The 25922-nt window shown below is 38.4% G+C and overlaps 1 protein-coding gene across 2 annotated transcripts in view; it reads right to left on the reverse strand.

Moving 5' to 3' along the window:
- The window catches only part of OPCML (opioid binding protein/cell adhesion molecule like), a 499188-nt gene that overhangs the window by 90419 nt on the left and 382847 nt on the right, over window positions 1-25922 (reverse strand). For both annotated transcript variants that reach the window (XM_042906219.1, XM_042906218.1), the window contains exon 3: window positions 6572-6697. In XM_042906219.1, coding sequence (XP_042762153.1) covers window positions 6572-6697 — 126 coding nt within the window. The remainder of the gene's footprint in view (window positions 1-6571; window positions 6698-25922) is intronic.

A 25922-nucleotide genomic window follows, 5' to 3' on the forward strand; every position in this document is an offset into this window, starting at 1 on the left:
ATGAGCACTTTTCTCTCAGGACTGCTAGGGAATTAAATGAGTTGAAATAATCCCATTTTGTAGCCCAGGAGATCAGACAGAGGAAGTGATTTTTCCAAAGTCACCCAGACTGTTAACTGCTTGGGCCAGACTTCATCTCAGGTCTGTAAGAATCTGAAGTGCATGTTCTGTCTAAGATAGAACCACCAGCCAAACAGAATTGACACCCACACATGAGCACAGGCTAGCACTCCTTTTATTTGGAATGTTAAGGATTTGGCAATTTCTTTTAAGACATTCTTCTCAGGAATGTCTAGCATAAAAAATAAGGGCTGTAGTAGAAACAGTCTTGGACCAATACATTTTATGACCTCAACAACTAGCAAAGTGAATACAAGATAGAAAAAGCTGCTCAGTAAGGTCAGAACCACGGAAAATGATTTAGCGAGCATTAGCTCTCTTAGCTTACATGCAATTCACTCATCCAGGAACCTCATATATGTAAAACAAAAGCCAAACATGATTTCCCCCAGAATAGCTATGCTCAGTGTCATTTATCACATTCATGAAAGCTCATGCCCTTTCCTCTGAGAAGGTTCTGTCCCATCACTACCTTTTTTATTCAGGACTAATCAACTGGGTTATACAGATTCTTGCCTATGACAAATTAGAATTAAATAATCAGAAGAAGCATGGCTGTTAAAAGGCAGGTATGCTGAGTTTAGGAAGAATTGGCAATTAATAGTCAGTTGGAGAGAAGGAAGGAAAGATACAGGAACTATAAAAACAGTCACAAAAATTTAAACAATATTTCAGGGCTATATTCCTGGCTATCCCAGTCCCCAAATGCTAAGATACAAACAATTGATATGCATGATGTTGGTGTTACAATATAAAGATGAGACCAAATAGTATTCACTGTACTCAAGGAAACAGAGGAGAACACAATACATTTTTAAAATGTTTCCATTAAAAATGACTCAAGTCAATGATAAAGGAGTCAGCTTCAGTTACCTGGAAAATTCACTTCTGTGAAATAACTCATTCACTTGCTCCCTGAGGTATTACTGCATATGAGTAGATTGTAGGAGCAACTCACTCACAGGTGAATAGCTGTCATCTTAAAATCTCCGTGGAGAGGAAACAGAAAAGAAGACTTTATTATTTTCCCAGAACATCTGGCCTTTCCAAATATGTCATTGGAAATGGGGCCAGGTGTGTAACACATTCTAGTGGATTCCAAAGGCATTGTAAGAGGGAACAACAACCCTCCTTAGAACACAATGGCCTGTACTGTCTCCTCTGCCACACCCATCTTTGCAATTTAGGATTAAGACACTAAGAAACTTTGGATTCACATTATTCATGGTTTTATGTTCATGGGACTTGCCGTGAATGCTGGCTTAGTGCCCCTTCTCCTGTCCTTTAGGAGAAGAAAAGAAAACCATCCTTGGAATTCACCTGTTTTGCAATGTTTTCCAAGCATACTGGCCACTTGCCAGTCCACTTTGCTTGCCTGTTTTAGGACCTGCCCATTCTACGGGGTGTGGGGGGAAATTCTTTGAGGCAGCAGCCTGTGATTCCATCATTATTTTAATTCCTAAGATGGAGGTCACCCAGTACAGATTTTATGTGTGTGAAGGTTGTTAAACAAGCACTATATTCTCTAACAAATCCACATAAATAAATGTTTTTTTAAAGACCCATTATCTGCTTCTGAAAATAAATTAAATATACCTTTTTATATCTGAAGATAAAGAATAAATACATGGTCAAATGTTCAGTGGTTTCCATGTCAGTTGCAAAACCTCTGAATGTATGTTTGCACAGCACTTTCCTTTGAGATGTTTACAATGCTTAATAATTATGATCCTGTAAAAAAATCTCTAGTTTGCCTCAGAGGTGAGGCAGATGTCCTCCAGGAAAACCTAGTTTCTTCTTCCAAGATTGCAAAGGAAGCTGGAAGGCCATAGTTCTCCAATGGGGTATCTGTGTCTGGAGAACACAGATGCTGGGGAGACTTTAGATCTACATCTGAGATCTTGGTGACTTTTTCAAAAAATTTCAGCCTACTTTCATAAGAAGGACTGATTTGTGGTTTGTTTGTTCACTTTTAAGTGAAAATGAGCCTACAATACACAGTGACTTCAAAGGGGTTCCCAGGAAAGTGGCAATGATAGGAATATTTACACCATGGAAATCGGCAAATGCTACCAGGCACCCCTGCCTTCCCTACCTCAGTTCCAATCAGTGTTAAACATCTGCCAGTATACCAAGACCTAAAACCTTTCCATTTTCTTTTTTGTTTTTAACTTTTTAAATGTTTATTTATTTTTGAGAAAGAGAAAGAGAGCACATGAGTGGGGGAAGGGCAGAGAGAGAGAGAGAGGGAGACACAGAATCTCAAGCAGGCTCCAGGCTTCAAGCTCTCAGCAAAGAGCCTGACATGGGGCTTGAACCCAGGGACCACGAGATCATGACCTGAACCAAAGTCAGACACAACTGATTGAGCCACCCAGTCTCCCCTAAAACTTTCCACTTTCAACTATATGTCATTTCAGGTATAGTTTATACTCATGTATTTTGAACTATTTTTTTTTCTTTTCATTACATCTGTTTATTTTTTATATTTTAGATTTCATATAGCTTCTGATACATACAAGCTTTGGATTATTCTCCAGTGTGATAATGGATTTGTTGGATCATTAGTCTTTACCTCTTTCCTATAATTTCTAGGGATTGGTGGCATGTGTTTTGTCTGTCTTTTTAAACCATAAGCATTACCATTCTTAATCTTTAATTGCTCATTAAAATGTTCTATTTCTGAATGAAAGTTTAGTTATTCATTTCTGTTATATAGATCCCCACATTTAACCAACAGATTTCAAGCATTGCATCAGCATTTTGGGAACAGGGCTGTCCAGTTAGCTAAATTCTCAACTGTAATCTTATGGGAATTTCAAAGGAAATGTCATTCCAACTTTTATTTCCTATTCTTACATGCTGAATTAACCACATTGTTCTAAAAAAATGCTATTTGACATTCAAGTTTTATTGGCTGCTCTTCTAGACCTTTAAAACAACTTTCCAAGGCCTTCTCAACTCCATGTGAGAGAAGAAATAGCATTCTAAAAGTAAATATTGGTAGACACTCTGCAGATGCACATTTTAAACTTGCAAATCCTCCAGGTTCCAAAGCTTTTCAAATTTGGGAAACAATGCTTTGAGTTTAAGTGCTTAAATGCCATTGAGAGAGGGGGAAAGAGACAATAGGGAACTAAAGACAGCAAAGTGAAGGCCAAAGCCATGAGAAAAGGAAAGGCAACTGAAAGTAGACCATAGCCTGGGAGATTTGAAGAGGAGAGGCATCATTTAAATGTAGGATGTTCTGAGCTTTTTTGAGGCTGACTTGTAACTACTATGTTGTATAAAAGATTGGGAATATGGACGAATCTCCTTTATTTTAAGAGGAAAACCTTACCAGTGTACCATTATAAGGAGTTCCTTCAAAACACTTACACAAAGGTGAAATGCCTTTCAAAAAATTTCTAGGCTCAGAAAACTATGTATTTAGGATTAAATAAATGCATTCTTGGATGTCAAGCATTTACAAAAACATTTGAATTTACCAGATACATAAAAATTGGTCTGGTGTTTAGACATAGTTTTGTATGTAATTTAAATCCAAAATTGTCACCCAGTCCAAGCATATCCATGGGGCTTGTGCCTTTGGTAACATAAGCTATTGCTCCATTTATGTTAAAGTTAGGCTTTCTGATGTCTCTTATGTATATTTTAATATTCTTGTTAATGTTACTTTATCATAAAGACATTTTATGTTTTGATATCTGAGTTCTGTATACAAAGAATGTTTAGTGGATTTATTTATTATCTCCCTACCACAAGGCAGGGACTGACATATGTATCTTGGTTTACATGGAGGAAATGAGAGAGTGAACACCTAACTGATGCTCTTAGTAACAGAAAAAACCAGTCTCTCAGGTAGGAAGTACTGCTTCCATAAATGATGTTACAAATTAGGGGCAAATTTTCAGATCATTATTTCCCATATTGCTATATGTGTATTTTTAAAATTTCATTTAGATTCTAATTTACATACAATAAAATGTTCCTCTTTTTAGTGTACACTTTGTTGTTTTGACTTATGTAAGTAGCAACATAACCAGCACCCTACCCCATTCAAGATATAAAACATTTCCATCACCTGAAAAAAAAATTCCCTTGGGCCCTTTTGTAGTCACATCTCCCCAAATCCCTGCTCTTGGTAAGCACTGACTTCATTTCAGTCACTACAAATTAGTATTGCCTGTTTTAGAGTTTTCTATAAATGAATTCATGCACTATGTACTTTTGTGTCTTCTTTTGCTCAGCCTGATTTTGAGAATCATCTATTTTGCTACATGTAACAATGATATGTTCCTTTTACTTGCTGAGAAGTATTTGTTGTTTAAATATACACAATCTGTCTATTTAATTGTTGAGGGTTTGTGGCTATATCTAGTTTGAGACTATTATCACTGAAGCTGCTATGAACGTGTATGTTCATATTTGTAGACATACATTTTAATTTACCTTTCGTGAGTACCTAGAAACAGAATTTCTGGGTCATATGCTAAGTATATGTTTAACTTCATAACAAAGTGCCAAACTCTTTTCCACAGTGCTTATACCATTTTACAGTCCCAGGATTTATGTGTAAGATTTTCAGTTGATCCACATCCTCACCAACATTTTATACTGTCAGTTTCTTTCTCTTTCTCTTTTTCCTTTTCTTTCTTTCTTTCTTTTTCCTTTTTTTTTTTTTTTTTGTTTTAAAGTTTCAGCAGTTTAGTGTAGTGGCATCTCATTATGATTGGATTTTCATTTCTGTGGTAAATATATTGAGTATATTTTCATGTGCTTATTTTTATTCATATATCTTACTTTGTGAATTGTCTGTTCATTTTTGTTGTTGTTGGTTTCAAGATGGGTTGTTAGAATTAGGTTGTAAGAATTCTTCATATAGCCCAGGTAAAGCCCAAACATATAGCCCAGACAAAGTTCATAAATTATTTGTCAGATATATGTATGGCAAATGTTATCTTCCAGTCTATGGCTTGTCTTTTCATTTACACTTAATGGTGTTTTTAATTTTGTTGAAGCCATTATGAGTTAAGTTGCACCTCCTCCAAAAAAGATACCCTGAAGTCCTAACCTCAATGCCTCAGAATATGATTTGTAAATTGGTCTTTACAAAGTTAATCAACATCAGGTGAAATCATTAGTGTGGGCTCTAATCTGATATGCTTGGTGTCCTAATAAAAAGATAAAATTTGACACAAAGAGAGGCACCCAGGGAGAAGGCCATGTGACCATGAAGGTAGGGATCAAGGTGATGCATCTACAAGCCAGGAAACACAAATGTCTGCCAGTCGACCACCAGAAGCTAGGGGACAGGCATTGGGAAGGTTCTCCCTTACAGCCCTCAAAAGGAACCAACCCTCCCTACCCTTGATCATGGACATATAGCCTCTAGAACTATAAGAGTTCTAGAGTTTCTGTTGTTTCTGTTGTTTTCTGTTTCTGTTGTTTAAGCCATGCCATATGTAGTACTTTGTTACAGCAGCTGTGAGAAAATAATGCCAAACCAAATTTATTCATGTTTTCTTCTTTTATGATTAGAGCCTTTGATGTCCTAGCAAGTCTTTCTCTATCTCAAGGTTACTAAGATTGTTCCTACATTTTCCTCTAGATCTAGGCTATTCTTTCATCACACACAGGCATACCCCACACATTTTCCTATTCACTGAAATTTCTGTTAGGATTTTCTAATGCCTGAGGGAACATTTGTTTTTGTATAATTTCTAGACTTAATCATAGTTTCTACTAATGTGTAAATATACCAAGTGACTCTGTGTTCATCTCTTCAAGTTCAACTTGGAGTAAGTTTTAGTTCCAAAAGAATAAGGAACCATTCTTTTGGTTTCCTTCCTATGAAGGTGGAGATGATCATAACTGATGTTTAATACCAATGATCGAGTACCCAGGACATTCATATCTAGGGGTGCTTCACCATTTCTAGCCTCCTTCTTCCACCCAGGAGGACTATTTATGTATACGTCAAATAGGTATGGCTCTGGGGAAATGTCCTAAAAGTACTGAGTGAGGAGATCCTTTCTCTCTTGGATGCACAGTGACACCAACACTTATAATGGACATTCTAGCCTTCTAGCATTCTCTTTAGAGAAAGGGCAAATTACCCTTTGACCCATGGGTCTCCAGATGAGAAATTTGTGTCTTTGTTGGAAGTTATTCTTATGGCACCTCTGTTCTTCCTGGTTGGGAAAACAAAAGTCTTCTATGGTCATAAAAAGGACTAAGAAAAATAATTCAGCACATTTTATCTCTATAAATCCTTTTTTTTAAATGGAGTACTTGGTGACTGATGCATGTGGTCTGTTTGCTTTTACATTACTATGCTACAAACACAGCATTACTCTCTGATTTCCCAAAGTTTTGCTGTGTATTAGAACAGAGTCTTTAATAGAATAATAGAATAATGCTGAAAAATTCCTACAGGTAAAGGCCTTACCCTTGACTGACAGATGTCTCCATGTCACAGTTGGCTCTGGTCTGCCAATAGCAAGACACAGCAGGGTCACACTGCTTCCCTCATTCACAGTGATGTCTGAGGAGATATTCATGATCTGGGGAGGAACTGTAAAGAAACAAAGGAGAAAAGAAATACATGAGGATGATTCCTTGTACTCAAAAGGAGGTATTGGCCCATAAATATTTGCATAGCATGTTTTTATGGTAAGTATTATTCTCAGTAATAATATTCAGATTGATTGATTTGACAAGGATGTGGCCATTTACACCACACACTGCTAGTGTTCAGCTGCTCAACCTGGGCTCTCCCCAGAGTGTGGCAAAAGTGCAAGTACTTGCATAGCTTTGTTTTCCTCTTCTTTGCTTCATTGCCTACCTGAAAAGATACAACTCCTCATTCAAGGGACCTCAAAGATCACGTCCTCTCCACAGTTTTCCCTAACTTTCCCCAAATCCAAAAAAGATAACCACCTGTCTTTCCCACTGTATTTGTCTGAACTTCCCATGGGGAGGAGACTGAGTATGTGGTATCACAGCTGTTGTTTTTTTTTTTTTTTCATGCCTGTCTTTTTACCTAGACTTAGTTGCTTGAGGATAAGGATGGAGTCACATACATCTCTATTTCCACAGTGTCTGGCACAAAGGCTGACAAGGGTACCTGCTTAATTCCTCTTTGAAAGAAAGATCCAAAGAACAGATTAAACAAATCCAAAAACTATGAGATGGGTGTGGGGGTGTGAGGTCAAACCTTTTCATGGAGGATTTCAGATACCTAAAGCTTTCTTCTCTGTTATATTCACATTCTCAAAGGGACGGTAAGAGAGGCTCCAAGCCTACGGCTATGCTGATTTATTCAAACTGCCAGTTTAATTATGAATTATTAATTACCAAACAGGTAGAGTGCTGGTAGATTCCAAACCACCCTGAGTCAGTGGCAAAGGAGAATTATGGCTGATGCTTGATGCAGACAATTCTGCAGCCTCAAGTTTTATGCTGCAGAGACCTTAGAGGTAAGTCTTTTCAAGGAGAAGCCATAAGTAACATGTAGAACATTGGACTTCTTAAGGGAATCCCCATTAGCAAATAAATAAAAATTGCCTACCCTATAAATCTGCCATATTTTGGATTATTTCTGCATTAGGATTTGGCCTGAAATTTCATTGAACATATTTTACCCAAATACACACTGGGAAAAAATAGTGTGCATTCTAACTACAATGCATTCTCTTGAGAAAACTGTACTACCTGTTTTTCAGTATTTTCTAGCTTGTTAAAAAATAGTTCTGGGCTTAGGAATGTCAATACTTTTTTCACTTTTATAAAGCTACAACTTCAGTGCACCTTCCACAATATTCTCAGAATAATGTCTGCTTTAGCTGGTTGTGTTAGACCATCTGAAGTTTTCTTTCTCTGGACCCAGGAGTCTCCCTGGTGCTGGTCTTAAGGTAGATACAGTTCAGGAGAGGAGTTCATACAGTCAAGTTAGTGGAGGAGAATTTAGTGCATTGCAGCAATGATGCCGAGGGACAGATCTCCCAACATGACCCCCAGGTCTGAATCATCAGTTCTGTACATGCTATATTCCCTCTGATAGTTCAAGGACTCCTGGATTAATAGATATTTGTAAAATTCCATGGATATTTAGCATGAACTCCTCATTCTCCAGGTGCTCAGTCAATGTCACCCATTAGGAGGCAGGTTTCTGGAATGGCATTGCAAAGGTTAATCCAAACATTTCCACCAAGCCCCAGGCAGCGCTAACTGCCACCCCTTGCACTTCAGGAATGGTGCTGCCACTTTCTCAAAGGAGGAAAGGTAACCATAGTTTCAAGGGTATGGATACCAGTAAGAAAGGAAACATAGAGAAGGGATTGAGAGGAAGAAAAGTTCTTTATGTTCTCAATTATGATAACCTTATTAATATGCAAATGTAATTATGTGTGTTAATACACAATGCTTATTTTTAAATTGCTTGCACATGTATTATCTCATGGTTTCCTCACAAATTAAAAAAAAAAAAATAGGGGCGCCTGGGTGGCTCAGTCGGTTAAGCGGCCGACTTCCGCTCAGGTCATGATCTCACGGTCCGTGAGTTCGAGCCCCGCGTCGGGCTCTGTGCTGACAGCTCAGAGCCTGCAGCCTGTTTCGGATTCTGTGTCTCCCTCTCTCTGACCCTCCGCCGTTCATGCTCTGTCTCTCTCTGCCTCAAAAATAAATAAACGTTAAAAAAAATTAAAAAAAAAATAAAATAAAACAAATATTCTCACCATGAAAAATGAAGAAATTGAGGCATGTGGAGGGTTAGGTAAACTCCCCAAAATGCCATGGTTAGTAAATGGCCGAATTCTTTCCATTAAGTTAAGCTGCTTCTTTGGTTAACATCTTATCAATGCTCCAAACACAATATTTATATTTGCATAGTCTGTTTCCTCCGCTTCAAATGACCTTCCAGTGCATCTTCTCTCATGGAACTTGGGGCACCTGTGTGACTCAGTAGGCTAAGTCTCTGACTTTGGCTCAGGTCATGATTTCACGGCTCCTGGGCTCGAGCCCCAGGTAGAGCTCAGAGTCTGGAGCCTGCTTCAGATTCGGTGTCTCCCTCTCTCCCTGCCCCTCCCCTGCTTGCACTCTGTCTGTCTCTCTCAGAAATAAATAAACATTAAAAAAAAAAATTCCCAGGTGCCTGGGTGTGTCAGTAGATTAAGCGTCTGATTTCGACCCAGGTCATGATCTCATGGTTTGTGGGTTCCAGCCCTGCGTCAAACTCTGTGATCACAGCTCAGAGCCTGAAGCCTGCTTTGGGTTCTATGTTTGCCTTTCTGTCTCTACCCCTCCCTTGCTCATGCTCTGTTTCACTCTCTCTCAAAAATAAATAAACTTTGTAAACAAATTTTAAAAAGTTCCCTCACAGCACTTACCACAAGGAACAAAACCACCTCATTCCTGTTGCTTCCCCAGCACACTGCTTACACTGAAGGTAGGAGTCCATCTTAGACATCTTTGTTTCCCCCAGGGTGTGCTTTTGACAAGCAGCATCTTCAAGGAAGGTTCTCAACGCTTTTAATTTAATTTTAAATCTGAATTTAATTTGGCAATACTTTTATGACCCTCCCCTCGTTAGCATGATAATTTTTTGAAGGAACTCTTGGAAGTGAATAAATGTTTCTACATATTTTTACAGGAGACCTTTGTTCCATTTGCAAACACTAATCTGTGGCAAATGCTATCTGTTTCTAAGTATCTATGAAATTTATGTGTCAATCTATGTATATATGTATGTATGTATGTATGTATGTATCTATCTATCTATCTATCCATCTATGGCTACCATCTATATCCTATATATAGCTATATCCATCTATAGCTACCTATATATATATATATATATATATATATATATATATATATAAACACAAAAATCTTAACCAAAAACCAATATTATTCACTGAAAATGACAGGACCTACACAAGTTTAATTAAAAGATGACAAATAGCATAGTGTGTTTTAGTCAGATCTGCAGATATTAGGAGCCCCACCTCTGCTGATCATGAATGCATCCAGTTATCTTGTCCTTGATGGTGGTGGGTTGCATACAATAGGGTCTCCATAGTGCATGTTGTTCAAAGGACAACTACAAGAATTTCAAATTGTAGTTATTTAACATAAATAGATAAAAATAGTTAAATAGATATAGACATTTAGATGTATAATTAGACATAAATAAAATGTTGTCTGCCAGTCTATGTATGTATATACACATATACATACCACACACAGAAAGTGACAGACAGATAATATTTTATCAGATAGCAATGAATTATCTTGAGGAAGAAGCAGATTTGCAAAAGTATCTTTGGGCTCTGGGTTACCATAAGGTATATACAAATTCTATCTTTACCCTCAGAATGGCCAGCTGCTCTTAAACATACCAGTGAGTCCTGAACCTGGCACATCTTCTCCAATCACATGGCCATGAGAAGTTTATTGTCTATAGCTTTGAATGTTACAAAACTCTTCATTTCTCAACTTGCCTCCATTTTATAATTCAAACCCCATACACCTACCACAATCACTTCTTAAATATCTCTGTTCTGTCGAATACCTCCAACAATCTGCCCCTTGCTAAGACTGGGAAATCCAAACTTCTTAGCAGGATTTACAAAACCATTCACAGTCTGGCCATAGCCTACTAGCTTCTTCTCTGACTAGTAGACCCCAGATACTTCTCTAAGGCTACATCATTCTCTCATCTTTGTGCTTTTACATATACTGTCCCTTCTGCTGGGAAAGCACTTGCCCACTTCTGAGCCATTTGAACACCTCATCCTTCAACACTCAACTCACATATGAGCTCGTTTATGAGCCTTAGTTGTTTTCTCTTCTGTTCCCTGGGCATTCTTGTTTATGTCTTTATCATACAATTTATCTTTGCAACTAAGCTATTCCATGGAAGGAATCTGCTCTATCCTTGTATTCCTGTTATATAACACAAAACCCGACGTGTAGTAACATCCTTTTCCCCTCTAAATGTAATGTATGAATGAATCAGTTTTTAAATTGGATATCTTATAATCTGTTAAGTGTTTTCCATCCTAGAGATCTGACATTTCCCGTTTCCTCTACATGAAGTACCCCCCCCCCCCCTTAAGCTTATGTTTTTTCCTTCTGGGCTCAGTTTTGACATTACCTCCTCAGAGTAGTCTTTGTTACTGACCTGAGTCCTACCCCCAACTCATCTAATTCATATTATTTTATTATAATTTCCTTCAACCTTAAATTTTCCTTAATGATTCCTATATAGTTTTGTGCTTTTATATTCATTTTTATAATTATTTGTTTAAAGTCTCTCTGGTCCAAAACTATAGGCTGTATAAACCATTATATCACTAGTACTTAGAACTATAACAGGTGCTTAATAAAGCATATAACAGGTGCTTAATAAAATGTTTCTGAATAAATAAATGATTACTATATATACAGTTGAGCCTTGAACAACACAGATTTGAGTACACATATAATGTTTTTGTGCAGTACAGTACTATACATATATTTTCTCTCCATTTTGATTCTTAGTAACATTTTTTCTCTAGCTTATTTTATTATAAACAATATAGTAAAAACTACATATAACATATAAAATATTTGCTACCAATTTTTTATGTTATTAGGCTCTTAATAGTTAAATTTTTGGAGAGTTGAAAGTTTTCATGTGGATTTTTGACCTTATTGGGGGAGTGTTGACGCCCCTATCCCTCATATTCAAAGGTCAATTGTAGTTTGTTATACATGTTATTTTGCATTTGTGGGAGAGCAAACCTGAGTTAATTAGGGGTTAAAATTCACACATTCTGACATATTAACACCACCTTACATAAAGTTGATTATAATGTAGTTGAAATAGCTTATGAGAAGGCCATTACCATAGCTTAGGTTCCAGGTTCCAAAAGACCTGTGCAACTTTGGATATTTTTGGGTTAACTCCTCTCAACCCCCAGTTATTCATCTATAAAATTAAGACAGCATTTTTCTCTCTGTCTATGATTAATTCTAGCTGTTAAAATTAAGGAGCAATGTATATAGCACACTAGCATGGGGCCTGGAAATTAGTACTTAATAATTGTTAGTTGTTATTATTTATTTTTATATATTCATTTTTGATATTATTCATGCCATTTAGCATAAGCTTAGTCTGTGCATAATTGCTCATTTTCTACATCTCAGTTCCTTCAACTTTAAATCAGGGCTTATATATAGTTGATGTTCACCTTGGATAACTGGGAAGACTTCATTATATATGCTTCCAGGGTAAAAAGTATATATTAAATAAATATCAATTTCTTCCTCTTTAGCTGAATAATTGAGCCTCAGCAAATGAGTGGGACAAATCACAGATTTGTATAAAGAAATTGCCTGGCTTTTTCTTATCTCTTTTCTCTTAGGGGGTGTCTGTTTCTGTTTGTAGAAGGAACTGAGTACAGGCTTTAGCACCATGTGCCATTATTTCAAGGACGTTAATTTCACCCATCTCAAACCTACTCTGACTCTGTCCAGCCACAGTATTTGCAAGTGTTTTATTTATGACTGGATGGCACTGTTTAACAAGTATTATAATTTGGAGTAATAGAGGCTAAAGTTTGAATACCTTTTTCCCCAACTTTTTTCTGTGTGATTAAAAAAAAAAATGATGTGATTAAGCTTCAGGTTCCCCTACCTAATATGGGCATAAAAAGATACATCACACAGGAATATGGAGATTAGATTAGAGAAAATGTTTTAAGGAGACTTAAATAGCTATTACTATTATTTTCTCCTCCTCCTTCTCCTCCTTCTTCTCCTTCTTGTTATCCTCAGGGAATAACAAAATATTAAGAGACCAAGTGAAAGCTAACATAAATATGAAATGTTCTCCATTATACTCAAAGCTGATTTAAAAAAAATAATACATAAAAGAATTGGTGTTTTATTCTTGTAGGGTTAACTTTTGTTTTGTATTTTAATAAGCAAGTTTATTTCATAAAGTGTAGGTAAGAATAATTTGGGAATTATAGCATACATGATAGGCTAGGTCATGCCATATTTTGTATACAGAAATGATATGGTGCCAAAGGCAAGACATGAAGTGTCAGACAAATGATCTGATCTTGGTTCCTCCATAGGTGTATGATCTTTTGTAAATCGCTTAACCCCTCTGGCTAACATGTGCATATACACATGTGTATTTGTGTGGTGGTGGTGGTGGTGTTCAGTTGTTTGTTTTAAGTTGCTTGGTTCTAAGTGAAAAAAAATAAATTGTGAATTCTCAGGTCTTTTCTGGTTTAAAATTCTTCCAGTTGGTGATCTTCTAGCAACATTACCAGTCCAGGAGTGTTGTACTGGGAACACAGCAGTAACAGCACCAGCGGCAGTCACAAAATTGCTAGTGTTTAGTTCTTTCAGCCTAGTATTAATTGCTCTGTATATATTATTTCCTTTAATCATGAACATATTCCTAGGAAGCACCCTCTTTTAAAAATCAGCCTAACGGTAGATATATACATCAATGGAATAGAATTGAGAGTCCAGAAATATATCCATACTTTTATGGTCAATTGATTTTCAACAGGTGCCAAGACAATTCAATGAGGAAAGAATAGTCTTTTCAACAAATGGTGCTGGGACAACTGGATATCCACAGGCAAAAAATGAAGTTGGGCTCCTACTTCACATTCTACACAAAAATTAACTCAAAATGGATCAAATACCTCAAAGTCAGAGCTAAAAGAAGAAAACACAGGTGTGAATCTTTTTTTACCTTGGATCAGACAACAGTTTCTTAGATATGACAGCAAAAGCACAAGCAACAAAAGAAAAAAATAGATAAATTGGACATCATCAAAATAGAAAGAAAGCTTTTAATTTCGTGCTTCAAAGAGTGCTATAGAAAAAGTGAAAAAGAGAAGCCACAGAATGAGATAAAATTTTTGCAAATAATACAGCTTATAAAGGACTAGTATCTAAACTATATAAAAACTTTTACAATTCAATAATAAAAGCCAAATAGCCTAATTTAAAAATAGACAAAAGATTTGAATAGACATTTATCCAAAGAAGATATACAAATGGCCACTATACACATGAAAAGGTGTTTAGTATCATAATTCATTATGAAAATGCAAATCAAAACTCCAGTAAGATTCTACATCACTTTCACTAGGATAGTTGTAATTAGTAAAAGGACAAAGAACAATGGAAGTTGGTGAGGACATGTAGAAATTGGAACCCTCATGTACTGCTGGCAGAATTGCACAGTGTTGCAGCTGCCTTCAGAACAGTCTGGTGGGTCCTCAATGGGCTCAGGATAGTGTTACCATATTCTCCACTCCTAGGCATACACCCAAGAGGAATGAAAATACAAACCCACAAAACTTGTACACAAATGTACATAACAGCGTTATTCATAATAGACATAAAATGGAAAAAAATGCAAATGTTCATCAATGGCTGAAAGGATAAAAAATGTAGTATATTCATACAATGGAATATTATTCATCTATTTAAAAAATGAAGTACTTATACAGGCTACAACATGGGTGAACCTTGAAAACATGTTAAGTGGAAGAAGCCAGACACAAAATGCCGCATATTGTATGATTTCCATGTATGTGAAATGTCCAGAATGGGTACATCTATAGAGAAAGAGAAAGTACGTTAATATGTTGCCAGGGCTGGGGAAAGGGGCAAATAGGGAGTGACTTCTAATGGGCACTTCTAATGGGCAAATAGGGAGTGACTTCTAATGGGCACAAAAAAAGGTTTATTTTTGGAGTGATGAAGATGTTCTAGAATTGGAGGGGAATGATTGTTGCAAAACCTTGAAGATCTATGGAAGATAATTCTGGTAAATAAATCATAACCCTGGTATTAAAAAGAAAAGAAGCATGGCTTGTCAGCTGTGGATAGGAAGAATCAAAAGTTTCTGTGCTATATGAGGAGAAAAGGCAACCTGCTACTTGTGGGTTCTGAGAAAATACCTTTTTCATGTATTGCTAGTTCATTGCTTTATGCTCAACCTACAATTGCTAATCTCTTTGTCTCTCAATAGTGCCCACTGTTTCCCCTTTCCTTTCTTTTCGTCAAGATAGCTAATGCTACCCTACCCATGTCAGCCTGTTTTGCAACTCTTGAAACTTCCCTGCTTAGCACAATTCCACATTTGCGCATACGCTGTACCCTTTGTGCCTGTGTCTCTTCCCCTTGCATCTGCCTGCACAAGACCTACTTATACTTGAAAACTGATACTGAGATATAATCCTCTCTCTGTCAGTTCTTTCCATTCCAAAGACAAATGTAAGTCTGTGCCCCAGGGCCACATGCACATAATGATGTAATACATTCATTATAAAACATTTATTTATTGTCTACTGTATCCTGGGCATTATCTTTGGGTAGAAGAGTAGACAGAAAGGTCCTTCTCTTGTGTGAATTATGGAGCTTAATGTCTAGAAGGGTAAACTGATGTTGACAAATAATCATAGGAATCAATGTGTGGTTGTGCTACATGTGGTGGTGCAAAGTGTGACAGCCCCAAATAGGGGGTCTGTCCTGGTCAATGAGTTTGGGTGAACGGTTTGTTCTGGGCAGAGCTGAGCAGAGGGACCAATGTATGTACAGGCTCTGCAAAGACACAGAATATGGTTCACTTGGGTGCCTGTGGCTGAAGTCAAAAGAGTGAAATCACACAAATGGAGAGTGGATGGGCAGGGCCAGACCTTGTAGTTTATTGGAGGAAATGCTAAGGTTTGGGTCCTTTTTATAAGAGAAATTGCAGAAGGCATTAGAATGTCTAAAGATGATGATGATGATGACGATGATGATGATGATGATGGTGTGTGCCAGGGACTGGACAGATTTTCATTGAAAATAGGTTGTTGTTGGCTACAGTACAGAGAGCAGAAGGAGCTAGAGCAAAATAGGAACAGGAGAACTAGCTAGGATGTTGTCCAGCAGTGAGGTGGTAGCAGCTTGGACAAGTGTACCAGCAGGAGAGATGGGCAGAGATGGCATTTTATGTCTTAAGAAGTAAGATGAACAGGGGCGCCTGGGTGGTGCAGTCGGTTAAGCATCCGACTTCAGCCAGGTCACGATCTCGCGGTCCGTGAGTTCGAGCCCCGCGTCAGGCTCTGGGCTGATGGCTCGGAGCCTGGAGCCTGTTTCCGATTCTGTGTCTCCCTCTCTCTCTGCCCCTCCCCCGTTCATGCTCTGTCTCTCTCTGTCCCAAAAATAAATAAAAAACGTTGAAAAAAAATTAAAAAAAAAAAAGAAGATGAACAAATCTTGGTGACTGATATCATTATGTGTTCAGTTCAAAGCACTTCTCAGGGTGTTCTATTCATTTCTACATCTCTTTTGCCCACTGGACTGGGGGATCTTTGTGATCCAGGATTACATTTTGTTCATCTCAATATCCCTGGTATTGTTTAATGCCTGGTATCTAGTATGTGCTCAATGTGTGCTGAATTTAACTGATAAGTACAAGAGATTTTCCAGGTAATGCAACCTCTCAGGATCCAGTGGGGGAAGCTAGAGAGTAAGAACTAGTCTTATTTGCATGAGGTCACATCCCATTGCTTGGGAAGCAGGGCCAGATCCATATTGTTTGGTTTTATAGACTGTGAGTGTGAACATAGCCTCCCCACATGTCCCAGTGTGATAGAGTTTTATATTATGCCGGATAAGATTAGACCTGCTATACTCTGATTGCTTTCCTCCTCTTGGTTCTATTATGATGAGAGAAATGGTGGGGAATGAGAAGAAATGATTATGAATTATGGAAACATAAACACACACCAGGAACCAGGAAGCATCACAAACCACACAAGCTTTGCTGTGTTTGTTTGTAAGGGTTGTCTCTACAGCATCACTTACAGAAATTATTTATAGACTCAGGCACACATCTCTTATTTTTAATTTGCACAATTCCAGCAACTGACCATGATCAGAGAAATTACATGCAGTCAAAGAGACTTTCTCATATGGTCCTGTTCTTTCTGAGGCATGGAGATGCCCTTCTTCTGGGAGGCTCCTTTTGTTCTTTGCTCTGCTGACATGCTGCCTCCCCCTGAGAATGCTTGCCACACACACACACACACACACACACACACACACACAATCAGAGTTTAATTTATATCATACAATTTTAAAGTCAAAAAGAGACATTAGGGATCATCTAGCACAACCTCCTCATTTTGCAGCTCACTTTGGTTCTAGCCCCAATTCTGTCAAGTATTTGCCAAGAGGTGGAGGGAAGTCCCCAAATCTCTCTTAGCCCACATGTCTCTCACACCAGAACCCCTTGGAATTTCTGGACCCCTAGGCTCTGGTTTCAGACCTCTTCCCTTCTCTACTTTCCCTCTTTAACTATGTCATAGCTTCTTTTGTTACTGCAACCTGGGGTCCCCTGCTTGTTCACTCATAGCATGACCTTGAACAAGTGTTTAAAGGTTTCTAACCTACAGTTTTCAAACTGCAAAGCAGGGTGGTGATCACAGGTAACTCATAGGGCCCTGTGAGGAATAAAGGGCAAATGAACAGAAAAGGGGAAAAGTGTTTTATTATGGTGCCTGGGACATGGGAAATGTCAATATAATGGACTCTTTAATTCCACTTCTAGATTCATGCTTCTTTCCTTCCTTCTTCTCTGTCTCTCTATTTCTTTCTTTTTTTTTTTTATCAGCAACTCTCTCTCTCTCTCTCTCTCTCTCTCTGAGAACTTCATGTCAGGAGGCACCATACAAAGAATTTGTCATGTACCATTTATTTTATCCTTGTGAAAACCCTATGAAGCCAGATTACTATTTCACATTTTGAGGATGAGGAAATAGAGGCAGAGGAAGGGTAAATAAATAAGTTGTCAAATGACACACAGCCAGAAAAAGGAAAAGCTAGATTTGTGTACCTGGTTCTGACTGACTTCAGAACCCAAGGTCTCAGTCCATGTACAAAGTCACAATTCAAGTCTGCTTGAATCCAAAAGCCATGATTTCTGCCCCCTAGCAGAAATTGTTTTTCTTTTTTTTCCCCCAGTTGGACATGGCATGGTAGGCAATGGAGAATTCTTGTAGGGTTTGGAGAAGTGTCTCTCACACTGATTATCTGAAAGGGCAGATAATACCAAAAACTCCTGCCTCACTGAGTAAGTGGTAAAACTAAATGAGATAATGCAGGTAATGTTCCAGTATCTTCTTAACCATGATTTCTTCCCATTTCCTGCCTCAAGCTCTTGGACTCCTTATTTATTTCTCCCGTGTCACAGAATATCACCACAGAAAAAAGTTTAAAAAGGGACACTATCACCTAGTGTTTACCCCAACATTTCACCACAGAGTCTGTGATGCTCCAGCCTCAGTGTTGCTTTATTTAGGCCCTTACTGGCTGGGACAGGTGGGGCTAGAGGCATGGCTGGGCTGAGAATTAGGCCAATCTTGTCCACTCTTAGGATTTAATGACCTTACCCCAACCTTACCATCAACTCCTGTCTTTTGTGAGTTCTTTTCTGCCCAACAGACCTGTCAGCAGGTACTCTCTGATATTACCTTTGTGTGTCCAACTTGCCTTCCTATCCCAAATCTTATATGTCTCATTTTAAACAGGGAGAGGAGAGGGAAATGGGTTTGCTTCATGCCCTTCTTCAAAGTGTGTCCCATAACCTTATCCAATACCCAGGCTCCACATAGGTCTGGAGCACCCCTATGGATGGCTGCAACTGCCTGGGGCACATTCACCCAACCTCTCCAAGCCTTCCTGACTTGCTCCATATTAAAGACTAGTACCTTGTTGCTCTCTCCCTGCTCTGTGCAACCCACACCCCACCCCAGAGCTCTCTGATTATAAGGCTGAGCTGCAAGTTTCTGCTATGCTCTGTTCAACTGAATAGCAACCTCAGAGCATGGATGGTATCTCAACTAAGCTGGCCACCCCCTTGGACATGGCATAGCCCTTGGGAAGTCCATCAGGAATCAGTCTCACATTCTCCCCAGTAATTACCCCACCGGCTAACTGGATGTTCCCTCTTCTCTACTTTTCTCCACTTGCTCTGTGCCACCATGACAGGTCATTGCAACTCACTCCTGCACTCATTATGCAACCCGCAGGTCTTAGATAGAGTTGAAGACAGGAGTTCCATGGAATCACATGCAGAAACTCTTCATCATGGGAGAAAGGTGACACTTGGGAAATCAGGAAGAAATGGGCACTTGTGCATAATCTCATCCCTACTTGGATGCTGCTGTGGAAGGAAGAGGGTAGAGAAAACTCGGCTCTCTCTCTTCCATTCATTAATTTTATGAAAATGGCAATTACCTCCATGACCTACCTTTTCAGTCTTTTGTGACATAAGGATGATAAAATTCCTTAAAAAGTTTCCAGTTATAAATAAATAAGATCATAAAAATAAGTACACTTGAAGACAAACTTCATATCACTTCACTCATATGTGGAATTTAAGAAACAAAACAAATGAGCAAAGGGAGAGAGAGAGAGGCAAACATACTCTTAACTATAGAGAACAAACTGATGGTGACCAGAGGGGAGGTGGGGAGATGGGTGAACTAGATTAAGAAGGACACATATCATGATGAGCACTGAGTATTGTATGGAATTTTTGAATCACTGCATTGTACACCAACATAACACTGTATGTTAACTAACTGGAACTAAAATAAAAACTTAAAAAAAGGAGAATATTAAAAAAGTACACTATAAAAACCATAGAATTCTATATACCTAAAATTCAGTATTCCCACTAAAGAAAATAAATCTACTGCCTTGGTTCTCCAGGATTCCACTGGTTCTAAACTTGATAAGTTTTGACTCTTTTTGCAAAGCAGGGATTGGCTACAGCTTTCACAATAATGTGATTTGTATCACAGAAAAGATACACCACGTAAGGTTTCTATAGGCCAAGTGAATCTTATATATTCTTTTTGCTTATCTCCCAACATGCTAGATCCACAAAAGACAAGATTTCTATTATGAAAAACATATTAGATTTCTTAGTATGAGGAATTCAGCCATTAGACACTCAATATAATTCTCATTTGAATCTTTCCTCAAATTTGTAAAACCTTTCTCAATTCCAACAAATCTGGAGAGTCTGGAAATAATGGTTGCATCCTCATTTTCTTACACTAGGAAAAGGGGGAGGGGCCCATGACTGAATATCGCTGATAAAAACATGATAACTGAGTCTCATTACAGCCAAAGACAAGTCTCATATTTTAGCATTTTTATTAAAGCTTTTTAAATTACTGAGTGTCTGGTATATTCAATACCAGCCTAAGTGATTTATATTAGTCTATCCCTAGATACTCCATCTAATAAATAACTTGGCAATCTCCTAACCCATAAATATCCCTGGCCCCAGCAAAAAGCAATTAAAGCACGTTAGGAAAAAAAAATGTGGCTTTCCAGTACTCCAAAATGCAGTGTCATTGGATGCTTCCAATGGAATAATTCATGTCATTTGCTGAGGGGTCAGGTCTCCTGTGCTCACCACTCATCCACAAGGAATTTACACTTCTGTTTCCTTCAAAAACAAAACACATCGGAAACTATCTTTAAATGTTTAACATGTCATAATGATGCAGGTATTTTATTGTGGAAAATATTATTCCCAGCAACAAGTGCTCTGTAATATCGTAGACAGCTTGGGCTGAATGTATTGTGCAAAAAACTTTTCAGAAAGCAGTTGTGCCAAAAATGTTTAAAACACATTAAGTATCAAGGCAGTGGACTAAAAGGTTATTAGAGGTTCCAGTGTCACTAGCCCAGAAAATATTTCAGGTTAATAAGGTTCAACCAGCATGACAGGTAAAAAGGCAATGATATTTACGATAGTAGCTTCAAGTTCAGTACTTTCTGGTGCAAAAGGAGGACACTTTCCCTGAAAAAAACAAAACAAAACAAAACAAAAACCTCTTCTCTGACTTTCCCTGAACCTCCAGGGCTGTGTGAAGGAGGAAAATCTGGGTCCTTACTTTCTATTCATATGAATCAGTATGCTCTACATTATATCTGACATACCAGCACTCAGGTAGAAGAGAAAAAAGTCACACACCAAGACATTTCTCCTTGTATTCAGGGAAGCTTAGAGGAAAAATTGCCTTGAGTAGGAAAGGATGGCTCCAGTCCAGGTTTTTTAGGGATTCTCCAAATTAAAATCCCAATGAGCCCATGACATACTCACCATAAATTTCAGACTCTTGCAGCCTTTAAATCAGCTTAATTTGATGCACCTTTTAATAATATTTTCAATCCTTTTATTAACATTGTCTATTTTTATGCACTTCACTTCCCAGATAATGGTCACATATGTATTGTCAGGGGAAAGGAGCAATCACCTTCTATAATTTCACAGGAGCCTAATAACACACTATATGTACAAGTCTTCTTGCTCCAGGGCACATCAAGTAATGTCATTACACTTGAACTTGATTGCAGGGCTGTGAAGTGGGGATATTTGGAAACGAAAATACTTCTTCCCACTCCCACTATTTCATTTATTGTGAAGAAGAACAAGCAGTAAGCTTCACTTCACTAAGTTTCACTTCCATAGCCTGGTGTCAGAAGATCTGGGTAACATGGTGAAGGGTTTGATGGAGAACATTTATTTTTGCCTAGAATAAGAGATACGTTATAATCAGATACTCAGCACCTCAGGATAGTACAAGCTACATAGCATCCTGTTTTCAAATTATTTAATTTAATCTTTTGAAATATTAGTACATATCCATGATTCAAACATGATTCTACTTTAAAAAGTATACATGGAAAACTTTGATGCCCACCTGTAGAGATGCCCACATCTATACCCCTTTATCCTATGGACTCCCATAACTTATTTGTATTTGCTTATCTGTCCAATGTTTACTTGTGCAAAACAAGCAAATAAGAAAATTACATTATCACCCCTCCTGATACAAAAGGTAGCAGAGTATATATACTGTTGTCTCTATATTTATAAAAATATACCTAATATATTTGCAGAGTTGCACTGTGTTCCCTTGTATACATGTATTACATTTTATCTAACTAGCATTCTATTCACAGATACGAGGGTTAATCTCTATTTCAGTCTGTTGCTAGTACAGTGACACTCAAGCTACCTTGTATTTGTATGTGTGTATGTACACATGTGTGTACATCCACATGTGTGTTTTAGACATGGAAAAATGTGTGTATGGAATAATAGAGTCCCAGAATAGGTACTGGTTTAAAGAGTAGATGCATTGGTAGTTTTGATGGTTGTTGATAGATTTCTTTCCACAGGAATTTTACTATCTTTCACATCCAGGAACAATCTATGAGACTACCTGTTTCCCAACCATCTTGTCAGCAGCATGTATTAATAAACTTTTGGCTTTTTTCCAATATGATAAATGAGAGATGTTATTTCTGTGTGGTTTTGATTTCATCATTTCACGTGTAAAACATTGTGAACTCTCTCCTTGTGTCCTTTGCCTAAGCTTGTTGGGCTTGCCAGTGTCCTTTTTAATAAATCACCCTTCTCTATATGTCAATTAGAGTTAATTTACTGTGTTAGTTAGAGCTTGGCCTCAGGAGACAGGGGGCCTGGTCTGTTTCTTGGTACTACCATTTCTTGGCTCTGTGACCTTGGGAGTTTTTCAACCTATCTGTGCCTCAATATTCTTTAACTCTAAAATAGACATAAAATTAGTACCCAAATGGCAGGAGTGTTTTGTAAGGAGTAAAAGAGTCAACACATATTAAGTAACAATGGTGTAGGCCATCTTATAGACACTACTGGTCTCAGATTCTGCTCATTATGAATTTCTCCAGGTGCTCAGTCCTGTCTCGTAAATTGGGTGCCCTGGTTTATGACAGCATTGGGCAAAGGAATGGCTGGGCAATCCTACTGCCATGGAGCAGGAGAAATGACTGGGGACGAGAGGCACTTCATAAGAGTCAGGATAATAATTAGTCTCTGCAAAACAAGATATCTGTGGACTGGCACTTCCTATAAGCTTGGGCACCAAACATAGAGACCACTTTAAATATGTGTTACCAGAGTAAATGTCAGATACTGTGGGACACAGTAAGGTGAATGGGGTAGAAATCATGTTTGGCATGTCCTCAAGTGAGGCAGTGCAGCCCCCATTTTATTTGAGCTACGATTGATAAAATTGTTCTCTTTCCTTGAAAATATAAGAGAAGAAATACTACAACTTAGGGGAGATGCCATAACTAAGGGCAGAAATAGGTAGGGTGGTAGCAGCAAAATTGATCTTGACACGTAGGCATTTATTGTGTCTCTAACTATTCCTCTATCAGACAAGGCAAAGTGGGTGCAATGAACTAGACAATAATGGCCCATGGGCATTGGGCCATCAGGAATGGGGCAATCCTACCCCTTGGCTGTAGATATATTAAGATGGTAGGCAGAGGGAATGGCTATGGCCAGAGATTCTCAGAAATAGCAGAGGCAGGGAACCTGGCAAAGTGAACCACTAGGTCCCCAATCCAATAGAGAGGACAACAGCCTGTTACTTTGAGAGAATATAAAAATCTCCTTTAAGTGAGGGGTGTCTGGGAGGCTCAGTTGGTTAAGCATCTGACTCTTGATTTCAGCTCAGGTCATCATCTCAAGGTTCCTGAGATCAAGCCAGTTCCTGAGATTGAGCCTCAAGTCTGGCTCTGCACCAACAGCAGGGAACCTGCTTGGTATTCTCTTTCTCCCTTTCTCTCTTCCACCCTTCTGCTCAGGCTTTGTCTCTCTCAAAAGAAATAAATAAACATTAAAAAAAATCTCCTTCAAGTGTAATGATGAATCAGATTTATTATCTTACACATCATCAACTTTATTGGGAGGGGTTTATTTTAATCCTTAACTTAGTTATCTCCTAACTTTTTTGAAGTGGGGAAGCTAAAACCTCCATGAAGAAAGTTTCCGGACAGTGCTATCAGTCTTAAAGACAACCGCATGTTTATCCACTGTACATGGAGGACCCTCCTTCACTGGAGATGCTATGGAGCAATATGTATTGATGGCAGGAGGAGGAAAGGACCCAAAGTAGCCCTCAAACGATGGATGATTAATTTCCAATGGATTTCATTTCTCCTACGGGTTTAAAAATGAGAGCTTAGGGGCGCCTGGGTGGCTCAGTCGGTTAAGCGGCTGACTTCGGCTCAGGTCATGATCTCGCAGTCTGTGAGTTTGAGCCCCGCGTCGGGCTCTGTGCTGACAGCTCAGAGCCTGGAGCCTGTTTCGGATTCTGTGTCTCCCTTTCTCTCTGACCCTCCCCCGTTCATGCTCGGTCTCTCTCTGTCTCCAAAATAAATAAACGTTAAAAAAAAATATTTAAAAAAAAAAAAAAATGAGAGCTTAGACCTGGAACCTGCTGTGGTACTTCTCAAGGTGATAAAAACTCATTACAGTTGGAGACATTTCTACTGAAAGTGCCAGAAGCAGAAACACAGAGCATTTGGGAGATTCAGAGCAGAGAGTCAGGCTTATAAATAGGCTGCATGTGTGTGCAGTAGACTCAACGCTTATCCTGCATTCTGCCTCTAATTCTGACCAGGGCTTACCAACCTGCCAAGCTGGTGTGGGCTTGTTACAGGGGCTGGGGGAGGAGGGAGAAGGTGGGCAGGGCAGGGAGAAGTGTCCATGAAATAAGTGGAATGAAAAGATTGGAAGAAGAAGAGGGTAGGATTGAAAGGAAGCAGGCAAAAATAAAAGTGGATATTTTCAAAAATTTGTCCCAGTTTAGAATCAGGTACAGAATTCCTGCTCCACTCAACACACACATGCACACACACACACACACACACACACACACACACTCCTAACTCAAAAACAAAGATGAAGGTAAATACTGGGACCATAATGACTCTGGCAGAGAGAGCATTATTAAGGCAGGGATTCAGCGGCCTCCTCCCCCAAAGACATTTACATTAATCTGCTCATATTACTCCTGAATGAAGCAGCATTTAAAAGCTAGAGAAAGCAACAAAGTAGTATTAATAATAATGTATAAAGTAACAGTATTTACACAATGGCAACACAGTGGACTCTGGTAATGAAGAAACTCTTCTCTATACAATTCTCTTAAAATATTTTTAAAAAATCAAGAGATCTCAAGGTATCCCCTGGTTTAAGAAAAATACGTAACTCCCAAAGAATGAAGTACATCACTTTAAGACTTGAATCACATTGAATTCAAAACTGAAGGTTTGTTGTTGTTGTTTTGTTTTTGTCTTTGTGTGTGTGTGTGTGTGTTTAATCCTTTATGTGTTTTCCAGAAGGCATCTCAGGCCATGTCAATTTTCTCTTTATCTTTCATTTTCTCTCTCCTTCTTCAGCCCTCTATCATCATAATACAATGGCTAGTGTAATTGGAATACAGTCATATTAATGCATAGATTGTATACAGGACAGTCACCTCTCCTCCTCTGTGAACTTGATTAATAAATGCCACACACAATGGGTGAGATCATATGAATATAAACTCAGTTTAAACACACGCAAGAGCTCCTGAGGCTGCATTGAAACATGAACCCAACCTAATGTATATTAGCGTCTCTTAATCCAGAAGCACAGAGGAGTCTGAGAGAAGGATGAGGGCAGTTTCCACCCACTGCTGCCCAAGAGAAGGGAGTGTCCTGACTAGTAGAATCCACCCACGTGGTTTCTGCATCAGAAATAATTTCTATGGATCAAGTGGATTAGGCAGAATAACCAGATGCCATAAAATATTTGAATAGAACAATTGTGTCCCCTCTGCCTGATTCTGCCAACTTCTGATTTAATTTTAGTTTCCCATTTAGCCTTCTAA

This window comes from Panthera leo, chromosome D1 (genome assembly GCF_018350215.1).
Source record: "Panthera leo isolate Ple1 chromosome D1, P.leo_Ple1_pat1.1, whole genome shotgun sequence".
NCBI lineage: Eukaryota > Metazoa > Chordata > Mammalia > Carnivora > Felidae > Panthera > Panthera leo.